Source organism: Stomoxys calcitrans, chromosome 3, assembly GCF_963082655.1.
Source record: "Stomoxys calcitrans chromosome 3, idStoCalc2.1, whole genome shotgun sequence".
Taxonomy (NCBI): Eukaryota; Metazoa; Arthropoda; class Insecta; order Diptera; family Muscidae; genus Stomoxys; species Stomoxys calcitrans.
This window is the reverse complement of record NC_081554.1, coordinates 2,139,636-2,158,132: the sequence shown is the minus strand read 5'-3', so window position 1 is coordinate 2,158,132 and position 18,497 is coordinate 2,139,636. Positions and strand designations below refer to the sequence as shown.

Below are 18,497 nucleotides of genomic sequence, written 5' to 3'. Positions count from 1 at the left end.
TATGTTTCCTTCCAGACAACTGCACACAATCTATGAAAATTGTAAGTAAATCGGTTCAGCCAAGTATCATATAGTCATAATGGGTCTAATGGCATTTTTGAGGGGTGGCGTGACTCCCTATACTTCGATCTGATTTTGTATCCAGATTCGAAATCTACTCCTGAATACCTTTAATTTGAGTCCCATTTTAAAACGAACGTCCAATATGTCTGTTTGGGGGAGTTTTGGCGTTGGGGCGGCCCGATGGGTACTTAGACTCAAATTTTAATACCGTATTCGTATTCTACTCAACAATACCTTTCATTTGATACTTATATTGTCTCGATCGGTCCACTTTTGATTTTGGGTTGTGTTTTTGGCATAAGAGGGAGGGTCCGTCCCCCGTCCGATATCGAAAAATTATATATCCTATGTTTCCTTTCAGACCACCCTATACAATATGCGTAAATTTCGAGAAAATCGGTTCTGCCGTTTTTCAGTCTATATGGAACAAATACACCGAGTCCCATGTATCCGTGATTGGCTAATGTGCCCATTTTAGGCGTGGGGTGACCCCCTATACTTCGACATGAATGTGAATGCCAGATTCGTTATCTACTCCCGCAAACTTTTAATTTGATGCCCATATTGTCCTTATCGGTCCTTTTTTGATTTTGGGTGGTGTTTTTAGGATAACGGGGGAAAGTCCGCTCCCTTCCGTTACCAACAAATTATAACGCCTATTCCTACTTCCTGACCATATTCGTAATCTACTCCCGAATATCTTTCATTGGAGTCCCATATTGTCAAACCTATTTTAAGGGGTTTTGGGGCTGGGACGGCCCCTCAGGTACTTGGACCCAAATTTTTTTTATGAAATTCGTACTCTATTCTTGAATACCTTTCATTTGAATCTCATATTGTCCCGATCGATCCACTTTTATTTTTGGGTAGTACCTTTGGGGTAAGGGGGAGGGTTCGCCCACCTCCCGATATCAAAAAATTATATAGCCTATGTTTCCTTCCAGACCGACCTGTTTATATTTCAAGGTAATCGGTTCTGCCGTTTTTGAGTCTATACGTAACAAACAAACAAACAAACCGTCAAACAAAGAAACACAAATTGAATTTTATATATAAGACAAGCTGGCCTTGTGTACTTCGCAGCTCCCCTTAGCATTAAAAATAAATATTTCATAGTTCGTTCTACACTACTTTTTTAATTTATCGTATTTATTGCTCAGTACACATATTTTAAGGTTTTATTCCTCATACTCTCTCAAAATCCCTTGTCCCATATTGTCCAGATTGGGTTGCATGCCGGGTTGACGGATTTTTGGCAACCTTCGGGCATATGGTCGCTGATAGTAATATGAAGACTAAGTATCAGATCCTACTCTACATCAAAAGACCATACATTTGAGTCTCCTACTCCCCGTTCATCCTTCATGTACGTTTTGAAGTTTTGCCTGTTCTCGTGGTCTACTTCGAATATGATGTTATTAGAGGCAAGGGACGTCTCAGAGTTAACGCCTAAAATAGCCAAAAAAGAGGAGATAATTTTCAATGAGTAGCTAATTTTTGCGATCTTAGTCTTTAAGTCATTATTTTAATATATTTTGTGTATTAAACACAAGGAGTAGATCATTGTAATTTGTTTAAATCGGCTACGGCGTGCCTTCAAGTTGCATTATCTGAATAAAATTAAATGAAATGTACATTAATATGTAGGAAATAACCATCGTTTAGATGTTAAAATTTGAAAGTACCTTTTCAATGGTAAACAAGTAAAAGCGTGCTAAGTTCGGCAGGGCCGAATCTTATATACCCTCCACCATAGATCGCATTTGTCGAGTTCTTTTCCTGGCATCTCTTCTTAAGCAAAAAAGGATATAAGAAAAGATTTGCTCTGCTATTCGAGCGATATCAAGATATGGTCCGGTTTGGACCACAATTAAATTACATGTGGGAGACCTGTGTAAAATGTCAGCCAATTCGAATAAGAATTGCGCCTTTGGCTCAAGAAGTAAAATAGAGAGATCGATTTATATGGGAGCTGTATCGGGCTATAGACCGATTCAGACCATAATAAACACGTATGTTGATAGTTATGAGAGAATCCGTCGTACAAATCAGGCAAATCGGATAATAATTGCGACCTCTACAGGCTCAAGAAGTCAAGAACTCAGATTGGTTTATATGACAGCTATATCAAGTTATGAGCCGATTTGAACCATACTTGGCACAGTTGTTGGATATTATAACAAAACACGTCGTGCCAAAATTCATTCAAATTGGATAAGAATTGCGCCCTCTAGAGGCTCAGGAAGTCAAGACCCAAGATCGGTTTATTTGGCAGCTATATCAGGTTATGAATCGATTTGTACCATACTTGGCACAGTTGTTGGATATCATAACAAAACACGTCGTGCAACATTTCATTCCAATCGGAAAAGAATTGCGCACTCTAGAGGCTCAAGAAGTCAAGACCCGAGATCGGTTTATATGGCAGCTATATCAGGTTATGAACCGATTTGAACCATACTTTGCACAGTTGTTGGACATCATAACAAAACACGTCATGCGAAATTCCGTTCCAATAGGATAAGAATTGCGCACTCGAGAGGCTCAAGAAGTCAAGACCCAAGATCGGTTTATATGGCAGCTATATCAGGTTATGAACCGATTTGAACCATACTTGGCACAGTTATTGGACATCATAACAAAACACGTCGTGCGAAATTTCATTCCAATCGTATAAGAATTGCGCACTCCAGAGGTCCAAGAAGTCAAGACCCAAGATCGGTTTATATGGCAGCTATATCAGGTTATGGACCGATTTGAACCATACTTAGCACAGTTGTTGGATATCATAACAAATTACGTCGTGCCAAAATTTATTCAAATCGGATAAGAATTGCACCCTCTAGAGGCTCAAGAAGTCAAGAAGTCAAGACCCAAGATCGGTTTATATGGCAGCTATATCAGGTTATAGACCGATTTGAACCATACTTAGCACAGTTGTTGGATATCATGACAAAACACGTCGTTCAAAATTGCATTCCAATCGGATAAGAATTGCGCACTCTAGAGGCTCAAGAAGTCAAGACCCAAGATCGGTTTATATGGCAGCTATATCAAAACATGGACCGATATGGCCCATTTACAATACTAACCGACCTACACTAATAAGAAGTATTTATGCAAAATTTCAAGCGGCTAGCTTCCTTCGGAAGTTAGCGTGCTTTCGACAGACAGACGGACGGACGGACATGGCTAGATCGACATAAAATGTCACGACGATCAAGAATATATATACTTTATGGGGTCTCAGACGAATATTTCGAGTAGTTACAAACAGAGTGACGAAATTAGTATACCCCCCATCCTATGGTGGAGGGTATAAAAACTACTTTATATATAATCAACAGACAATGGTCCCATATGCACTGATTCTAAAACTTAACTACTGGAGCGAAATGCTTCATGACAAAGTGGTCCTTAATTTAACTTTAGAAGAGCATCGCATTATGGTCGTTGCCGCGAACTATAGTGTCAGTCATCGTTCTCAACACGATAGGTCGTCGGCTAATTTGAAAAAGTTTCGCACAGAGAGTTTGGAAGTTGCAAACAACCCTTTTTGTGAAAGAAATGGTAGAAAATGAACAGAACATTTTTAATGCAAATTCGTTGCCGGAACACCATTGGCTACCATTTCCATTAAAGCTTGATTATATTGATATATATAAACATTTTCAAACTATCGGCTATTTGGTCGCTTAAACAAGGAATTATTCTTTTCTTATTTCCGAGTTTTAACAATAGACTTAACTCTCCATCCACACTCAACAAACTGCTTCCTCAAAATGTCAAATAAAGTTTGTTTAGGTTTCTTAGCTGGAAAAGTGAATGCATATCTGACTGCTGGCTTAGGGCGCTATTACACGGCATGACATGTCACTTGTTGTATTCACATGTAATTGAAAATGTTTGTCAAAATTGTCAATTTACATACGATTTATCATTTTTGCTATTAGTTTCGTTTGTACCACACGAGATGTACAACTCAACATGGGCTAAATTTGTCATCTCGTAAGACAACTGCATGCCGTGTAATAGAATCTTTAGGAAACATTTCAACCTGTTATTTAAAATATCACAATTAACCAGAAATTGGCTAGATGCCGATAAAATAATATTGCCGTCAAGTTGGCAAGCTCGGCAGCAAACTAGATTTTCAGCTAGCACACTGTACAAAGACCCAAGAATGAAAAATTACTTACTTTTCACCAGAAGATAACATTTGCTTTTAAAGGTTAAGTTGAAAAGAGAGTTCGGATATTAATCCGTCCCATGGCACTATGGACATACACCTCAGCCAGTAATCGGCTTCTTGTACGCTCTAAATACTAAAAAGTAACCTCGAAAAAGAAAATCTGATTTAGGAATTCCGTGCCACTCACAAAACTCTTAATTGTTTTCCATGCCACGCCGCTAAGTTGGTTCATGTCTGGCATTGTGTCCCAACCTAAGTGCCGGTATCTGTTAGCCGCGAAAGCAGGGGAATGACATAGGAAATGCTCCAACGTCTCATCATATTCCCCATATGCCCTACTCATGCTATCGCTTGCAGCACCGATTTTGCATAAGTGAGCTCGTAGTCCTATGTGTACCGTTGTGTGCTTGCCTATTTAACGCACTCCTTCATCAATAAACCTAATTCGGCGTCAACCAGGAGCAAAAACTAGAGGTCAGTCTCGCAATACTGAACATTTTCGACAGGGCGGAACTTTGGATACCCACCATCTCGGGTATATATGTAAACGACCTTATATCAAAATCCGGTGAAAAAATTCATACCTTATGCCCCATAACAGCTATATCGATATATGTTCCGATTTGGACCAAATACCAATAAGTACAAGTCACTGTCACAAATTTCAGCGACATCGGACAGCAAATGCGCCTTTTATAACCCCAAAACCGTAAATCGAGAGATCGGTCTATATGGCAAATCTGGACCGATCTGAGCCAAATTGAAGAAGAATATCGAAGGGCTCAACACAACACACTGTCCCTAATTTCGGCGACATCGGATAATAAATGCCCCTTTTATGGGCTCAAAACCAGTTGAGCCCAATTTCTATTGCTTCAATATCTCCCCCTCCCTCGATGACGACTCTGGGTTTGGCTTCAGCTGTATTGGTCCCACCGATGTCCTTGAGTGCGTCGCGACTGTAAAGTCTAACGCTGTCGGATCTCATGGCATTGATCCTAGATTTGTAAGACTCTTGCTCCCCCTTATTATTCCTCATATAAACTATGTTTTCAATAGGATTTTGACCACGAGTTACTTTCCATTAGCGTGGAAACATGCCAAAGTCATCTCACTGCCTAAAAATTCCAAGGAATATAGACCAATTGCGATTCTTTGTTACTTGTCAAAGGTCTTTGAGAAATTGTTGTATTTGCAAATGTCGTCTTTTGTCAACGAGAACTCTTTGTTATATATGAGACAGTCCGGGTTTCGACCTAACCACAGCTGCGTAACTGCCTTGGCAGAGGTCACTGAGAGGATCAGGGTCAATTTGGAGAATGACAAGATAAATTTCCTTGTTCTTCTTGACCATTCTAAGGCATTTGACACTGTGGATCATTCCTTGTTTTGTGATAAGATGAGACATCTTTACAGTTTTTCTTCTACGTCCGTTCGTCTTATTTTGTCGTACCTGTCACACCGCACTCAGTTCGTCAGTTATAAGTCTTCTCTATCGGCACCTCTGCTTGATTTAAAAGGTGTTCCTCAGGGATCAATTCTGGGTACTCTTCTCTTTTCATTGTACAGTAACGACTAGGCGGGTCAATTGTCTTATTGTAAGGTACATATGTACGCTGACGATGTACAAATATACAGGGTGGCTGATGAAAGCCGCTACCAAAAAAAAATGTAATAACTTTTTTTCTATTTAATAATAATAATTTAATAATTAATTTAATTAATTAATTAATTAATTTAATTAATAATAATTTAATAATTAATTTAATAATTTAATTTAACATGAATAAAAGAAAAATGTATTCCATACACCGAAAAAAAAATGTAGCAATATTCATCATTGTAGCAATATTCATCAGCCACCCTGTATATCGGCAGTCCGAGGGATAAGATTGCTGAAAACATACGTCTGCTTAATCATGATCTGTCAAGAGTCAGCACGTGGGCGAAAGCCAATGGCCTGTGTCTCAACCCTGTAAAGTCCAAGTGTGTGGTTATCAGAAACAGGCTGTCTCGTTTTTCATGTGATGTCGGCATATTCATTATCGACTCTAGATTGGAAATCGTTCCTCATGCAAAGAACTTGGGCGTTGTTATTAACAGCACTCTGACTTGGAGTAATCATATCGACTCTGTCGTTGGTCAGGGATATTCAAAATTGCGTGCTCTCTGGGCCACTCAGTCGGTTACTCCGCTGAGGGTTAGGTCTCTCTTGGCAAAGACTTATCTTGTTCCTGGCATTCTCTACGGCTGTGAGTTGTTTGCTAATTGCGACTCGATAAGTAGACGTAAGCTAAACACCTTTTTTTATAGCGTTATTCGTTATGTACTTGGCTTGAGATGGCGCGATTCCATCTCTGAATACACTTTATCTCTGTATGGCGTCTCCTTACAGCACTTGTTGTTCCTAAGATCGCTTACTTTCCTTCATAAATAAAAAAATCATTCCCAAAATGTATCGGAGGCTTGTTTCTGAATGGCATATGTTGATATTCGCTGTACGTCTCTGGAATTCACTTCCTAACTATCTGCAATTACTCAGTAACTCGGCAACATTTAAAACCAGACTTTGGAAACATTTTACTGCATTAAGTTGATGAATGTTAAGACTCATTTATATATTTATTTTTAATCTTTTATACTAACCTTAATTTTTTTTGGGGATCAACTAAGTCTATTAATTCCTCTTTAATTGATAAATTCACTTTTGTTTTTTCTTTTAAATTCAAATCTACAAAGCCACAAATGTTAGTTTTTTCCGTTAGTAAGTAATTCATTCAAATTCTGTGATGTATTGTATAGCTATAGATTCTTAGTTTTAAGTGTTTACTATGTACAATTGTTGGAGATATTACCCGCACTTTAATTATAAGAATTTATATTCTTGTTGTGCGGGTGTAAATAAATAAATTACAAAACCTTAAATCGAGAGATCGGTCTATATGGCAGCTTTATCCAAATCTGGATCGATCTATGCCATATTGCAGAAGTATGTCGAGGAGCTTAACATTACTCACTGTCCCAAATTTCGGCGACATCGGACAACAAAATGCGTCTTTTATGGGCCCAATGCCTTAAAGCGAGAGATCAATCTATATGGCTGCTATATCCAAATATACACCGATCTAGGCCAAATTGATGAAAGATGTCGAGTGGCCTAGCAAAACGCACTGTCCTAAATTTCAGTAAAATCGGATAATAAATGTGGCTTTTATGGGTCCAAAACCCTAAATCGGCGGATCGGTCTACATGGGGGCTATATCAAGATATGGTCCGATATAGCCCATCTTCGAACTTTACCTGCTTATCAACAAAAAAAAATCTGTGCAAAGTTTCAAAAATCTCTATTTTTAAAGACTGTAGCGTGATTTCAACAGACAGACGGACGGACATGGCTAGATCGTCTTTGATTTTTCCGCTGACCAAGAATATATATACTTTATAGGGTCGAAAATGGTTATTTCGATGTGTTGCTTCGGTGGTGGGTATAAAAAATAGATTGTCGTATGTGTTACGATGTTTATCCAATAAATCATACATAACAATTGTTAATTGTGGCTCCATTTTGGACAATGCATTGTGTGAGACTAAAAGCTAAACCATTCCATCTACTATTATACTCTTTATTTTACAGGTTTAAGTTTAAAATGAACTATTTTGAAATTATAGCCATGGTTGTGCCAACGGTAGCACACCTATTTCTTGAGAGAAAATTAAATGTTTTTTTCTTTAATTGTACTGATTCACTTTTGCTTTTCTTTTTTTGCAGGACAATTACAATGTGTTGCACATTGCAGCGATGTATTCACGTGAGGATGTCGTGAAACTTTTGCTGACAAAGCGTGGAGTCGATCCCTTTTCTACGGGTGGGGTAAGTAAAGAATTTCCCATTAGAAATGGTTTGTTGAAGCAAATGGCTCTCCCCCACTTGGAAAACCCCACAGGGGCATAAAAGAAAATGAAATAAAAATCAATGTGAAAGTGCACGCGGAATGCTATGAAAATTTTGATTTTCATGAGCTAAACTTCGCTAACAAGAATTGTGAGGAAACAAAGGAGTGGATAAGAAGAAAAGCGAACTCCATTGAAAAATTCCTGCGTGTCATTAGGTAAAGGTCAAGCGACACAAACAAAAATTTATTGCAGCATGCCTTTGCATTTTTGCCCCTACAATATTTCTGGCAGGAGTTTCGTTCTTTGGTAGCACCATTAAATTTAATGGAATTATTAATAGGATAACAGTAAGCTATTGTTGTTGTTGCAAAATTGCGGTCTACTGCCCAAGGGTCATGTTCCATCCAGATGCATGTCAAACACTCACGAATTTTATTGTATGACCAGATTTCATTACCTAAAGAAAGCGTCAAGCATAGTCTGAACGCCAAGTTCAACTCAATTAATAGTCCCGAGGTTAGATGGGTGTATAAAGAATATTTGCATTTTTATGACTTTAAAAATGGAGTCAAGCAAAGAGCATTGCCTAATGCACTACAAAATTTTCCTTTAATAATTGACCTTGAAATAAAAAGTATGCAAGAGTAAGAAACGGCGCTAAAAATGTATTTGGCGAAATTTGAAGAGCCTTTAATAGATCGCACAAAGTATTTTGTTGACAACTTACATGATTAGATTTTAAGCCACGCGTAAATGCAGACGATTTGGATGAATGTACATGCAAAATAAAAAAATGAATAATACATTCGCTGGTACGATTGTATTTTAAACTCAAAATGGTGTTTTCAAGATTTACAAAATTTCGTTCGTTGTAAACTAAGGTCACCGATTTTATATGCCGGTAATAGTTAACGACGAATATTGATAAAAACAAGAAAAGTCTGAAGGGTTTTCTTTTTTATATGGAGTCGATGTATGTAACAAACTTCGTGCCTTTTCGGAGCCAGAATTGTAACATGAGTGCAGTTACTAGGTCGAATACATCCTTCAAATGGATACCAACTTTTTTACCTTCTCGAGGTCATCCCCACCCCTGAAACTACTTGATCAGTTCAAAGTGGCAATCAATGAAAATATAGACTCAAATTTCTGAGGGTCAGCTAAATCCTCCCGAGGACTTGTAAAATAGAGCGTCCTATTTTTTTCCTGCGCCACTACTGTGTCTGTGATAAAATGTGGGCTTTAGCTCAGAAATTCTTCCTGATTCGACTAAGACATGTCCATCTGTCCGCGTATCCTCTCTGTATCGTTTGTTCGTCTGTCTTTTTTACTAACGAATGCGGAGATCGCAAAGAGGATTCAATCGCAATGAGGAAATGAGGACTCAAATGCGATGTTTTTAAGGAGTACAGTAAAAACCTGTCCGCCCCATCTCCAAGTTGACATGTAGCCAATATGAAGCCCAAATTAACGCATTTAGAAATTATCATACAAATTTTGAACCATGTGCTTATCTGTAGGTCCTTACCTTCCCTCAAAACAACCCAAAATTACATGTAGCCTAATAAAATGAGCGTTTTTAGGATTTGAGTACGAACCTGACATTGAAATGTGAAGTCAAGCCCCTTAAACGTCTGCCTAACTCTACTACATTCCAAACTACCTTTTTTTTGAGTCCCATATTGCTTTAATCCGTTTGCATGTCCGTTTGGTTGCTTTTTTGGGACGGCATAAGCCCACAGAAAAGTGGCCCCATATTTTGATACATGTTTAGTAATCTACTCCAAAATACGGTTTATTTAAGTTCAAAATTGTCTCCATCGGTCTACTTTAAATTTTGTATGGTCATTTTTGTGGTTAGGGGGAGGGTGCGCTTCCCTTGCGATTTCAAAGAAAATTATATAACCAGAAGTTTAACTTTATACCAGATAGCAAACCTGGAAGGAAGGGAAGCAGTTTTCGATCGGATACCTTAGATGAACCTTGAAGTCGAGTGCGTGGCACTGCTGCCATCGACACAGTCTTGTATTGTCGGAACCCTAGTATTGTCATCTGGGTTTACATTCAGAACCCAGGGACTGAGATCTGTTTTAGACTGCCTGACCATAATACATAATGCAGGCGAAGATCAGAAGTTTTGCCTAAATATTGTCAACCTTTCTGCACAAAACATAGATCTGAACAAACTTCTTGAACTAATTCATAAGGTTAGTTTATTGTACCTTATGTCATTGGAATTTCGAACAGTGAGTATTATTAGAATTCTCAAGCACCAAATTAAAATGGCGAATACAGTTGTAATATACCATATACCAATCTTGCAAATGTAATATAAACCGAAATGCAAGCTAACACCTATGCCTTGGAATTTTACAACGATAGAGTCACGTTCATGCATACTTAGCGGAAATCTACCATATATTCGTCCATGCATAACTAAAAAAGCTAAGTTCAGCCGGGCCGAATCTTGTATGCCCTCCACCATGGATCGCATTTGTCGAGTCCATTTCCGGTATCTCTTTTTCGGCAAACAAAACATAAAAGAAAAGAGTTGCTATGCTAATTGAATTGAATGGTGGAGACCATAGTAGAAAACATTGTATATGTCAGCCAAATTGAATCAGATTTGCGCCCTTTATGGGGTCAAGAAGTAAAATAGGGAGATTAGACCATATTTTGCACTATGTTGAAGGTCATGGGAGCAGGCGTTGTACAAAATTGCAAATCGGATAATAATTGCGCCTTCTAGAGACTAAAGAAGTCTAGATCCCAGATTGGTTTATATGGCAGCTATATCAGGTTATTTACCTATTTGATTTACCAATATTCGGTACCGTTGTTGGAAGTCATGACAAAAGACGTCATGCAAAATTTCAGCCAAATCGGATAAGAATTTCGCCCTCTAGTGGCTCAAGAAGTCAGAATCCCAGATCGGTTTATATGACAGCTATATCAGTTTATGCACCGATATGGCCCATTTACAATCCCAACAGACCTACACTAATACAATATAAAGTATTTGTGCAAAACTTCAAGCGTAAAGCTAGTACTCCTTCGAAAGTTAGCGTGCTTTCGACAGACAGACAGACGGACGCACATTGCTAGATCGGCAAAAAATGTCATGACGATCAAGAATATATATACTTTATTGAGTCTTAGATTCGGCCCGGCGAACTTTGCACGCTCTTACTTGTTTATTCTTTTTTAATTCGTTTACTCTGGCGATTCAAATTTTTTTCGGTTTTTGGTAGTAACATTTTATGCATTTTACCTGTGACACTCCACTATTTTTCGCATCATATTTCATTCTAAATAACATGTTGTTTTTTTTCGTTTATAACTTGTTGGTATGCACAATCTAAATACAAAATCTAACGAATTACGTGTAATTCAACATTTCGTTAAGGTTTAACTCAAGGTTCTTTTGTCTAAGATGCAATAGTGCCTAACTGATGGTGTTTAAGATTTGGAGTTCCTATTTTAAATATTGCCACATATGGACAAATGTTGATGAAGGATAAGAAACGCTAAAAGGTTCTAAGTGTTCTAATCCTAATTTGAAGAAATCCTATCTTGCATTTGATTGCATTTCAACTTGAGCGACACCCTCACTTCTACAAGTCATGTAATACAATTCAAAGTTGTCGAAAAGTTTTAGTATATCCCATGCCTTGGAGGGAAATGTATGGTCATGTAATAACAAAATTTAAAACTAAATGAACTTTAGAGTGATGAAGTTGAAGGAAAATATTATGCGCCAAATAATATCAAAATCATAACATCAAATTATTTTGTATAATATTTAGATTTTTACATTAGATTGAAGGACCCGTTAAGCGCTTCAGTTGTAACACTTGTGGGAATAAAAATGATTATGGGTTTTATTGTGGATCTGACTGCTGCGATATATGTATATCTAGAACATTACGTAGGTCCGACAGGTGGGAGGTTAGAGAGCGATAGCCCCAGCCACGCCAAGAAACGTCTAGCAATAGCGTGTTGGCTGTGAATTTCTATTCAGTAATCAATGAAAATCCTTCATTTCTTGTGATGTTCATGCTCATGGTAAGATTAGACCAATTCTGGTCCCTTTGGGAGATATAACAAAATAATATTAAGTTAATTGACCAGCCACAACAATCATAATCAATTACGTTGGAAAGTTGATAAATTCAGACTTTAGTTTTATTCAACACTTGCAAAACTTACCCGTTTCATTTGTATACCCTTTACCATATATAGAATGGTGGTTTACTGAGTTTTTCATTTCATTTGCAACAACTCCGATCCTCCGATTTCTAATACGATTTGGGAAAAAGATTTTTAGTTTCTTCCTTCGAATTCTCAAGTTATTGGTATTATTTCAAATACGCCTTAAACGCCAATGTGGCTTAATTCAAAATTAGATTTGTAGTTGTGTCGCCATATTAAATGCAAAAAAAAAAATGGTGCCACAGAGCTGTTTTATACATATATAATCCATATTAGGATCGTTATCAAAAAATATACTTTTCGGATAAAAAAAGGCATACTATTTTGTGTGCCCCCTGTTTTAGTTTCTGAAAATTTCCTTTTTGGATGAAAACAAGGCATGATGTTTTGTATACTTCCTACTTTTTAGTTTGTGTTTAACTCCATGACTTGTAGGTGAGACGACCCAGTGCACCATTTGATTTAATACTGATAATGCCTTCACTGTTTGTGTCTAATTTTCAAAAGTCGTTATAATAATCAAGATAGTGTGTTTGTAGCATGTAATGAAGAGTCTTATATTTGTTCCGTATTATGCACTATGCAGACTGATGTTTAAAAACATGTCAGTGCTTTTGATTTGGTTGCAAGAATAAAAAAAAAAAAACAGAAATTACCCAAAACTACTACAAATGCATGAGAAATTATAAATGAAAGGCTCATAAAGTATAAAGGACTTAGCTATGCAATCAGTTGCATTTGAGATTTAGAAGTAAACACAACCTGAAATATATGGCAATAATTTAAATAAAAATATACATTTTTTAATTTTTTTTTAGTCCCGCTCCCAAACTGCTGTCCACTTGGTGTCCAGTCGTCAAACAGGTACAGCAACAAATATACTAAGAGCTTTATTAGCGGCCGCCGGAAAGGACATACGCCTGAAAGCAGACGGGGTAAGTAAAACCAATTGAATCTCTTGTAAACCAATTCATTGAACTCAAAATGGGGAAGTTTTCATTATCACATGAGTTGAGAACAGGGAGAATGATAATAAACGCCTTGCCATCCACTTTGTCAATGGGGGCAGTCGCCCCCCCATTTTCCATTTTCCACTTTACGGCTGAGGTTGGCGATATACATAGTTTTGAATTCCACTAGACAATAAAATAATGAAATACAAAGAAATCAAGAAAATATGGAAAATTGATTGATAGAGTCGGAAAGGAATGGTAACAGTCGGTACCAACGTAAACATAAACATTTCCATTTCGTCATAAAACGTAGACTAACAATCCTTCAGACGTGAATGTGGGTAAAAGCACAGAGCCCGCCAATACCAGAAGGCCCAAAGACTGAGACAGACAGACCAATATTTATAGATACATTTATGTACGTTTATAGGAATGCAAACAAACAAATGGATAGAGGTAGACAGTAAGACAGACAAAATAACAGGCACCCACACAGTTGTATTACAGGTCTTTTGTACATTATTACACTAGTCCACACAAAGACATCATTTGTGGCAAAACATATTGTTTGACATGTTCAAATAGATGGTGAAATTGGTTACATTTTCAATAACAAAACTATTTGGACTAAATTTTGTATTGATGCAGCGCAAAGATGATGTCGTTTGAAATAGATACACATCAATAATTTAAAACCAAAATCAATTGTTTTCAGATACTCCCTTCCAAATTTCTTCTAGTAATAATCCTACTATTAAAAAATTAATAAAAACAAAGAAATTGTCTTAAAAAATTTCCAGAATGAATGACGTAGATCCGATGGCTTGGATCTAGATTTTCACAGTTGATGGAACTGAATGAAAAATTAATAGAATTGGTGACTTGAAAAGTCTGGCTTGCAAAAATTTCAAATTTCACTTGGTCTATATACAAATACCACAAGTAAGCCAACTGTGAACTTCAGGCCAATCAGAGAATGGAAGATAGTTAAGAAATGATATTGATAAAAATCTTTGCCAATAAAGGACGATGTTTTAGCCTCGTAAATCAGTTCTTCTTTTAGTCACATCCTCTTGATCATTTAGCTCAACTCTCTTTGCGGGGAAAGCAAATTTATGCAAAGACCAGTTAAATCAGTTTTTATTTTAAGATTTTCATATTTTATTTGTTTGAACTCTTACATTTATGAAATTCTCTGTCTTTTAAATGTTTCTTTTTCTAGAGAGGCAAAGTGCCGCTGCTTCTTTCTGTGGAAGCTGGTAATCAGTCTATGGTAAGAGAGTTACTCTCAGCACAAACGGCGGAACAACTAAAGGTGAGTTCCTCAAAACATTGATTTGGTAATTTTTACATATCATACGAACAGAAAAAGGGATATAATGGTTGAAGGTGAATTATAATAAACATTAATTCAGGGGGAAAGGCCTGGTTATGCTCCCGTAAATATAGTGTAAATGTAGAATAAATGTAGCGTAAATGTGAAGGGGCAATTATGCTTATTACAAAACGTAGCATTTGATATTTCAAACAAAACAATTTTTTCAACAGAAAATAATTGAAGGGGAGGGAGGGTCTGAAGTCGGAGAACTTCAGGCATATCTCAGGTGCAAGTCGGATAAGACGGCCCTTCATGCAGTGATGCGATATGTTGAGACGTTTCTACATCTGAAGGAGCACGAGAAGTTGTCCTTCTTGAATATTGAGAGAGCATTGCACAGCGAGGAGATGGGTCGACTGTCACCGCCCTGAGTCGCAATGGAAGACGGAATAAGGCCAGGGTCCCTTTTGGACACTTTGAATGCGGTGGGCAGACTGAGAAGTGTTGCAGACAGGGACTGGATTGGGGCTATACTACGACACATACAGCATTTCAGGCTGAGCTATGTGCCATAACGATAGACGCAAAAGAAATTCTGGAAAGGTATTTAAAGTTTTCGAAATCAGTTGTTGTTGCCGATGTTGTATGTGGAGGTAGCATTCCCCATCAAGCTCCAAAAGTAAGCAAGCTCGTTCCGGTTCATAGGACCGTATGTGTATATAGCGGCCCTCAAGGCCGCGTGTTCTACTACAGCGATGTCGAAGTGCGTGGTGGAGTGTGTGGAATCCCTGAATAGGCCCCAGTTTCACGACATAGTGCTAACATGGATTAGCGGATACGACAACGCCGTATTGGCGCTTACCCCCTACTCTCTCCTAGTAATTTCTTGTTACCACATATTTCTCACTTTTTCATTTACTTTTTACAACAGGTCAGACTGGCCACCTTTTCATGGTGGGCTATCCAATTAACCTAATTTCGAAATCATAGAATAGCTGTTTTCTAAATATCAATTTTTAGTTTTGAAATTTCTTCCAACATCAAATTTTATCAGCTGACTCGAAAACGGAACGTAAAATTTTGTTTCTACTGAATTCTACTTTCCGGTAACGTTCAACAGACGTTTGGTAATCGTTTGCATGTGTTTTCACAAAGCAAAAAAAAAAAAAAATAAAATAATACAGCTGACACGTTTTCCTACATTTACGATATGTTTACGAGAGCATAACCAGGCCTTACCTAATTCGTGAACGTAACTTGTTTTTGTATGCGCTGACAACAATTTAATAACAATGTAAAAAATTATACTTTGGATTTGAAAAGGTTAGGTTAATCTCAAAGGCACAGCTTATTTTAGTGGGGACATTATATATATTGTCCCAATCGGCAAATATTTGCGCTTAGTTGAGGTTTGGCATGGCACGTTCCAATCGGTGCATTCATTTCCAAAAGCTGACTTTTTTGAAAATCACCCCAATAACGGCTGACCCTCGATAACCATGTCCGATTTTGATGAAATTTCATATTTTTATTTTTAAACTTGCGTCGAACGTATACAAATTCTTTTTTTTTTGTTAAAACTGTGCTTGTAATATAGCTGCCATAAAAACCGATCTACAGATTTGATTGCATTTTTGTAAGCAAAGTTTTGCTACGAGCCAAGTATGGTCGAAATTGGTCAACACGCAAAAAAAAAAAAAATTATTTGGAGTATCTTTGAGCCAAACAAATCTTTTTTATTGGGGTAGTTCTATTTTGATTGTACTAGTGTACCCCTCCACTGTTGAGCATTACTATAAAGAAAAACATATGCGGTGGAAAATAATAGCTAGTATCTCTGATCTCTGGCTTTCCTTTTCCATTTCAAGGAATCTTTGATCCTTACGCCCGTCTCGAAAGAAAACAAACGAAAAATTATGAAATAAACGATCTTCGCCTCAAAACGCGAAACCGAACTAGCAAAATTTTTTTTTTTTTGGTTTAAAACGCATATCCTCTATTTCTTTCGTTTTGATCCGAATAAGCCAAATTCGATAGATTATGGCGATCTGTAAACGACAACCTACGCCACCACGACGTCCAAAGTTGGATGTAGTACATTGTAAGAAAATCAGTAGAGGATTTGAGGTTCTAGCATAATAAATGGCTGAAGCATCAACTGTTCCCTGTTTCAATGCTGTGGCTGTTATTAAATGTGCAGTTTGACTCAGAACTTTTTCCTGATTCGTTTTAACCATGTTACATTACATTACAATTTCAGTACTGAATGTCCTTCTGTCGCTTTTTTATAAACAGGATAGACATCCCATATGTTACAGAGTCGTCACGAAATTAACCACATATCACTTATTTACAAAGACAAGCGCTATGCAAATATCGCCCTTGAACATTCCACTAAGGACCAGGGGCAAACTTCTCACATTGACATGAGTGTTGTCCGACTCAAGTTTAATCGCAATGTTAATGGCCTCCTGTTTATAGCCGAGCCCGAACGGCATGCAGCAGTGTGACACCTCTAATTTTGTCATTCTGTTTGTAAAACCTCGAAATAGGCATCTACGACACTATTAAGTATATATATTCTTGATCGCCACAACATTTTAAATCGATCCGGCCATGTCCGTCCGTCCGTCTGTTGAAAGCTAGCCGTTTGAAATTTTGCACAAATACTTTTAATCAATGTAGGTCGGTTGGGATTCTAAATGGGCCATGTTTTGATATAGCTGCCATATAAACCGATCTTGGGTCTTGGCTTCTTCAGCTGTTAGGGGGAGCAATTTTTATCCGACTTGGCTGTAATTCTGAACGTGGTGATTTGGTACCACTTCCAACAACTGTGCTAAGTATGGTTGAAATCTGTTCATAACCTGATATAACTGCCATATAAACCGATCTTGGATCTTGTGTCGCTAAAGGCCGCAATTCTCATCCCATTTGGCTGAAATTTTGCATGAGGTGTTTTGGTATCACTTTCAACAACTGTGTTAAGTATATCGCAAATCGGCACATAACCTAATATAGCTGCCATATAAACCGATCTGGGATATTGACTCCTTGAGCCTCTAGAGGGCGCAGTTATTATCCGATTTGGCAGAAATTTTGTACAATTACTTCTCTCATGCGTGTTCAATATGGTCTGAATCGATCTTTAGCTTGATACAGCTCCCATATAAACCGGTCACCCGATCATTCTTTTCCGAATGCACCGAAATATTACACAATGACATCTACAATGTTGAGCATTCAATTTATTTATGGTCCAAATCGGACTATAATTTGATATAGCTCGAATAGCATAACAGTTCTTATTCATTATTCTTTGTTTGCCTAAAAAGAGATACCGCACAAAGAACTCGATAAACGCGGAGAGCTTAGGCTCTACGTTGTAAAATCGGTTTATGGGTGATTGGAATCGGCTCTACTCTCTTATGTAATTCAGCTAAGTTTTTCAGAGGGGTGCTACAGAAAACTATTTTTTTTAATGTTTGATTTTTTTCATAAAATACTGTTCTTAAAACCTTTTAATTTAAAAGTCTTACTTTACCAATTTTTATTATTACTGCCACTTTTTCAGAAGTTTTGAAATGAAAGTTGGAAGAAAAAAACCAACGAAGTATTTAATCCAACGCCATCTCAATTCACGCCATTAATTGGTTGGGTTTTCTGTACTCCCACTCCCGTTAAGTAATTAAGTTTTTCTTCTTCGGTGAAGAGCGTTAAATTGGCGATGACACATTTCTTCTTCAGCTTCAGCTGTATGCCCACAGTCGTCCGAAAAATAGGTGAGGCAAAAATCTCCCCCTTAGATGAAGAGGACATGACACATTCATTCACAAGTACTAAACGTGCAGAATGTCATTTTCCA

General features: G+C 37.5%; 1 protein-coding gene across 3 annotated transcripts in view; it reads left to right on the top strand.

Moving 5' to 3' along the window:
* Positions 1-18,497, top strand: part of LOC106081279 (serine/threonine-protein phosphatase 6 regulatory ankyrin repeat subunit A) — an 83,773-nt gene that overhangs the window by 27,237 nt on the left and 38,039 nt on the right. For all 3 annotated transcript variants that reach the window (XM_013243138.2, XM_059365211.1, XM_059365210.1), the window contains exons 3-5: positions 8,025-8,126; positions 13,180-13,296; positions 14,537-14,629. In XM_013243138.2, the coding sequence (XP_013098592.1) occupies positions 8,025-8,126; positions 13,180-13,296; positions 14,537-14,629 (312 nt within the window). The remainder of the gene's footprint in view (positions 1-8,024; positions 8,127-13,179; positions 13,297-14,536; positions 14,630-18,497) is intronic.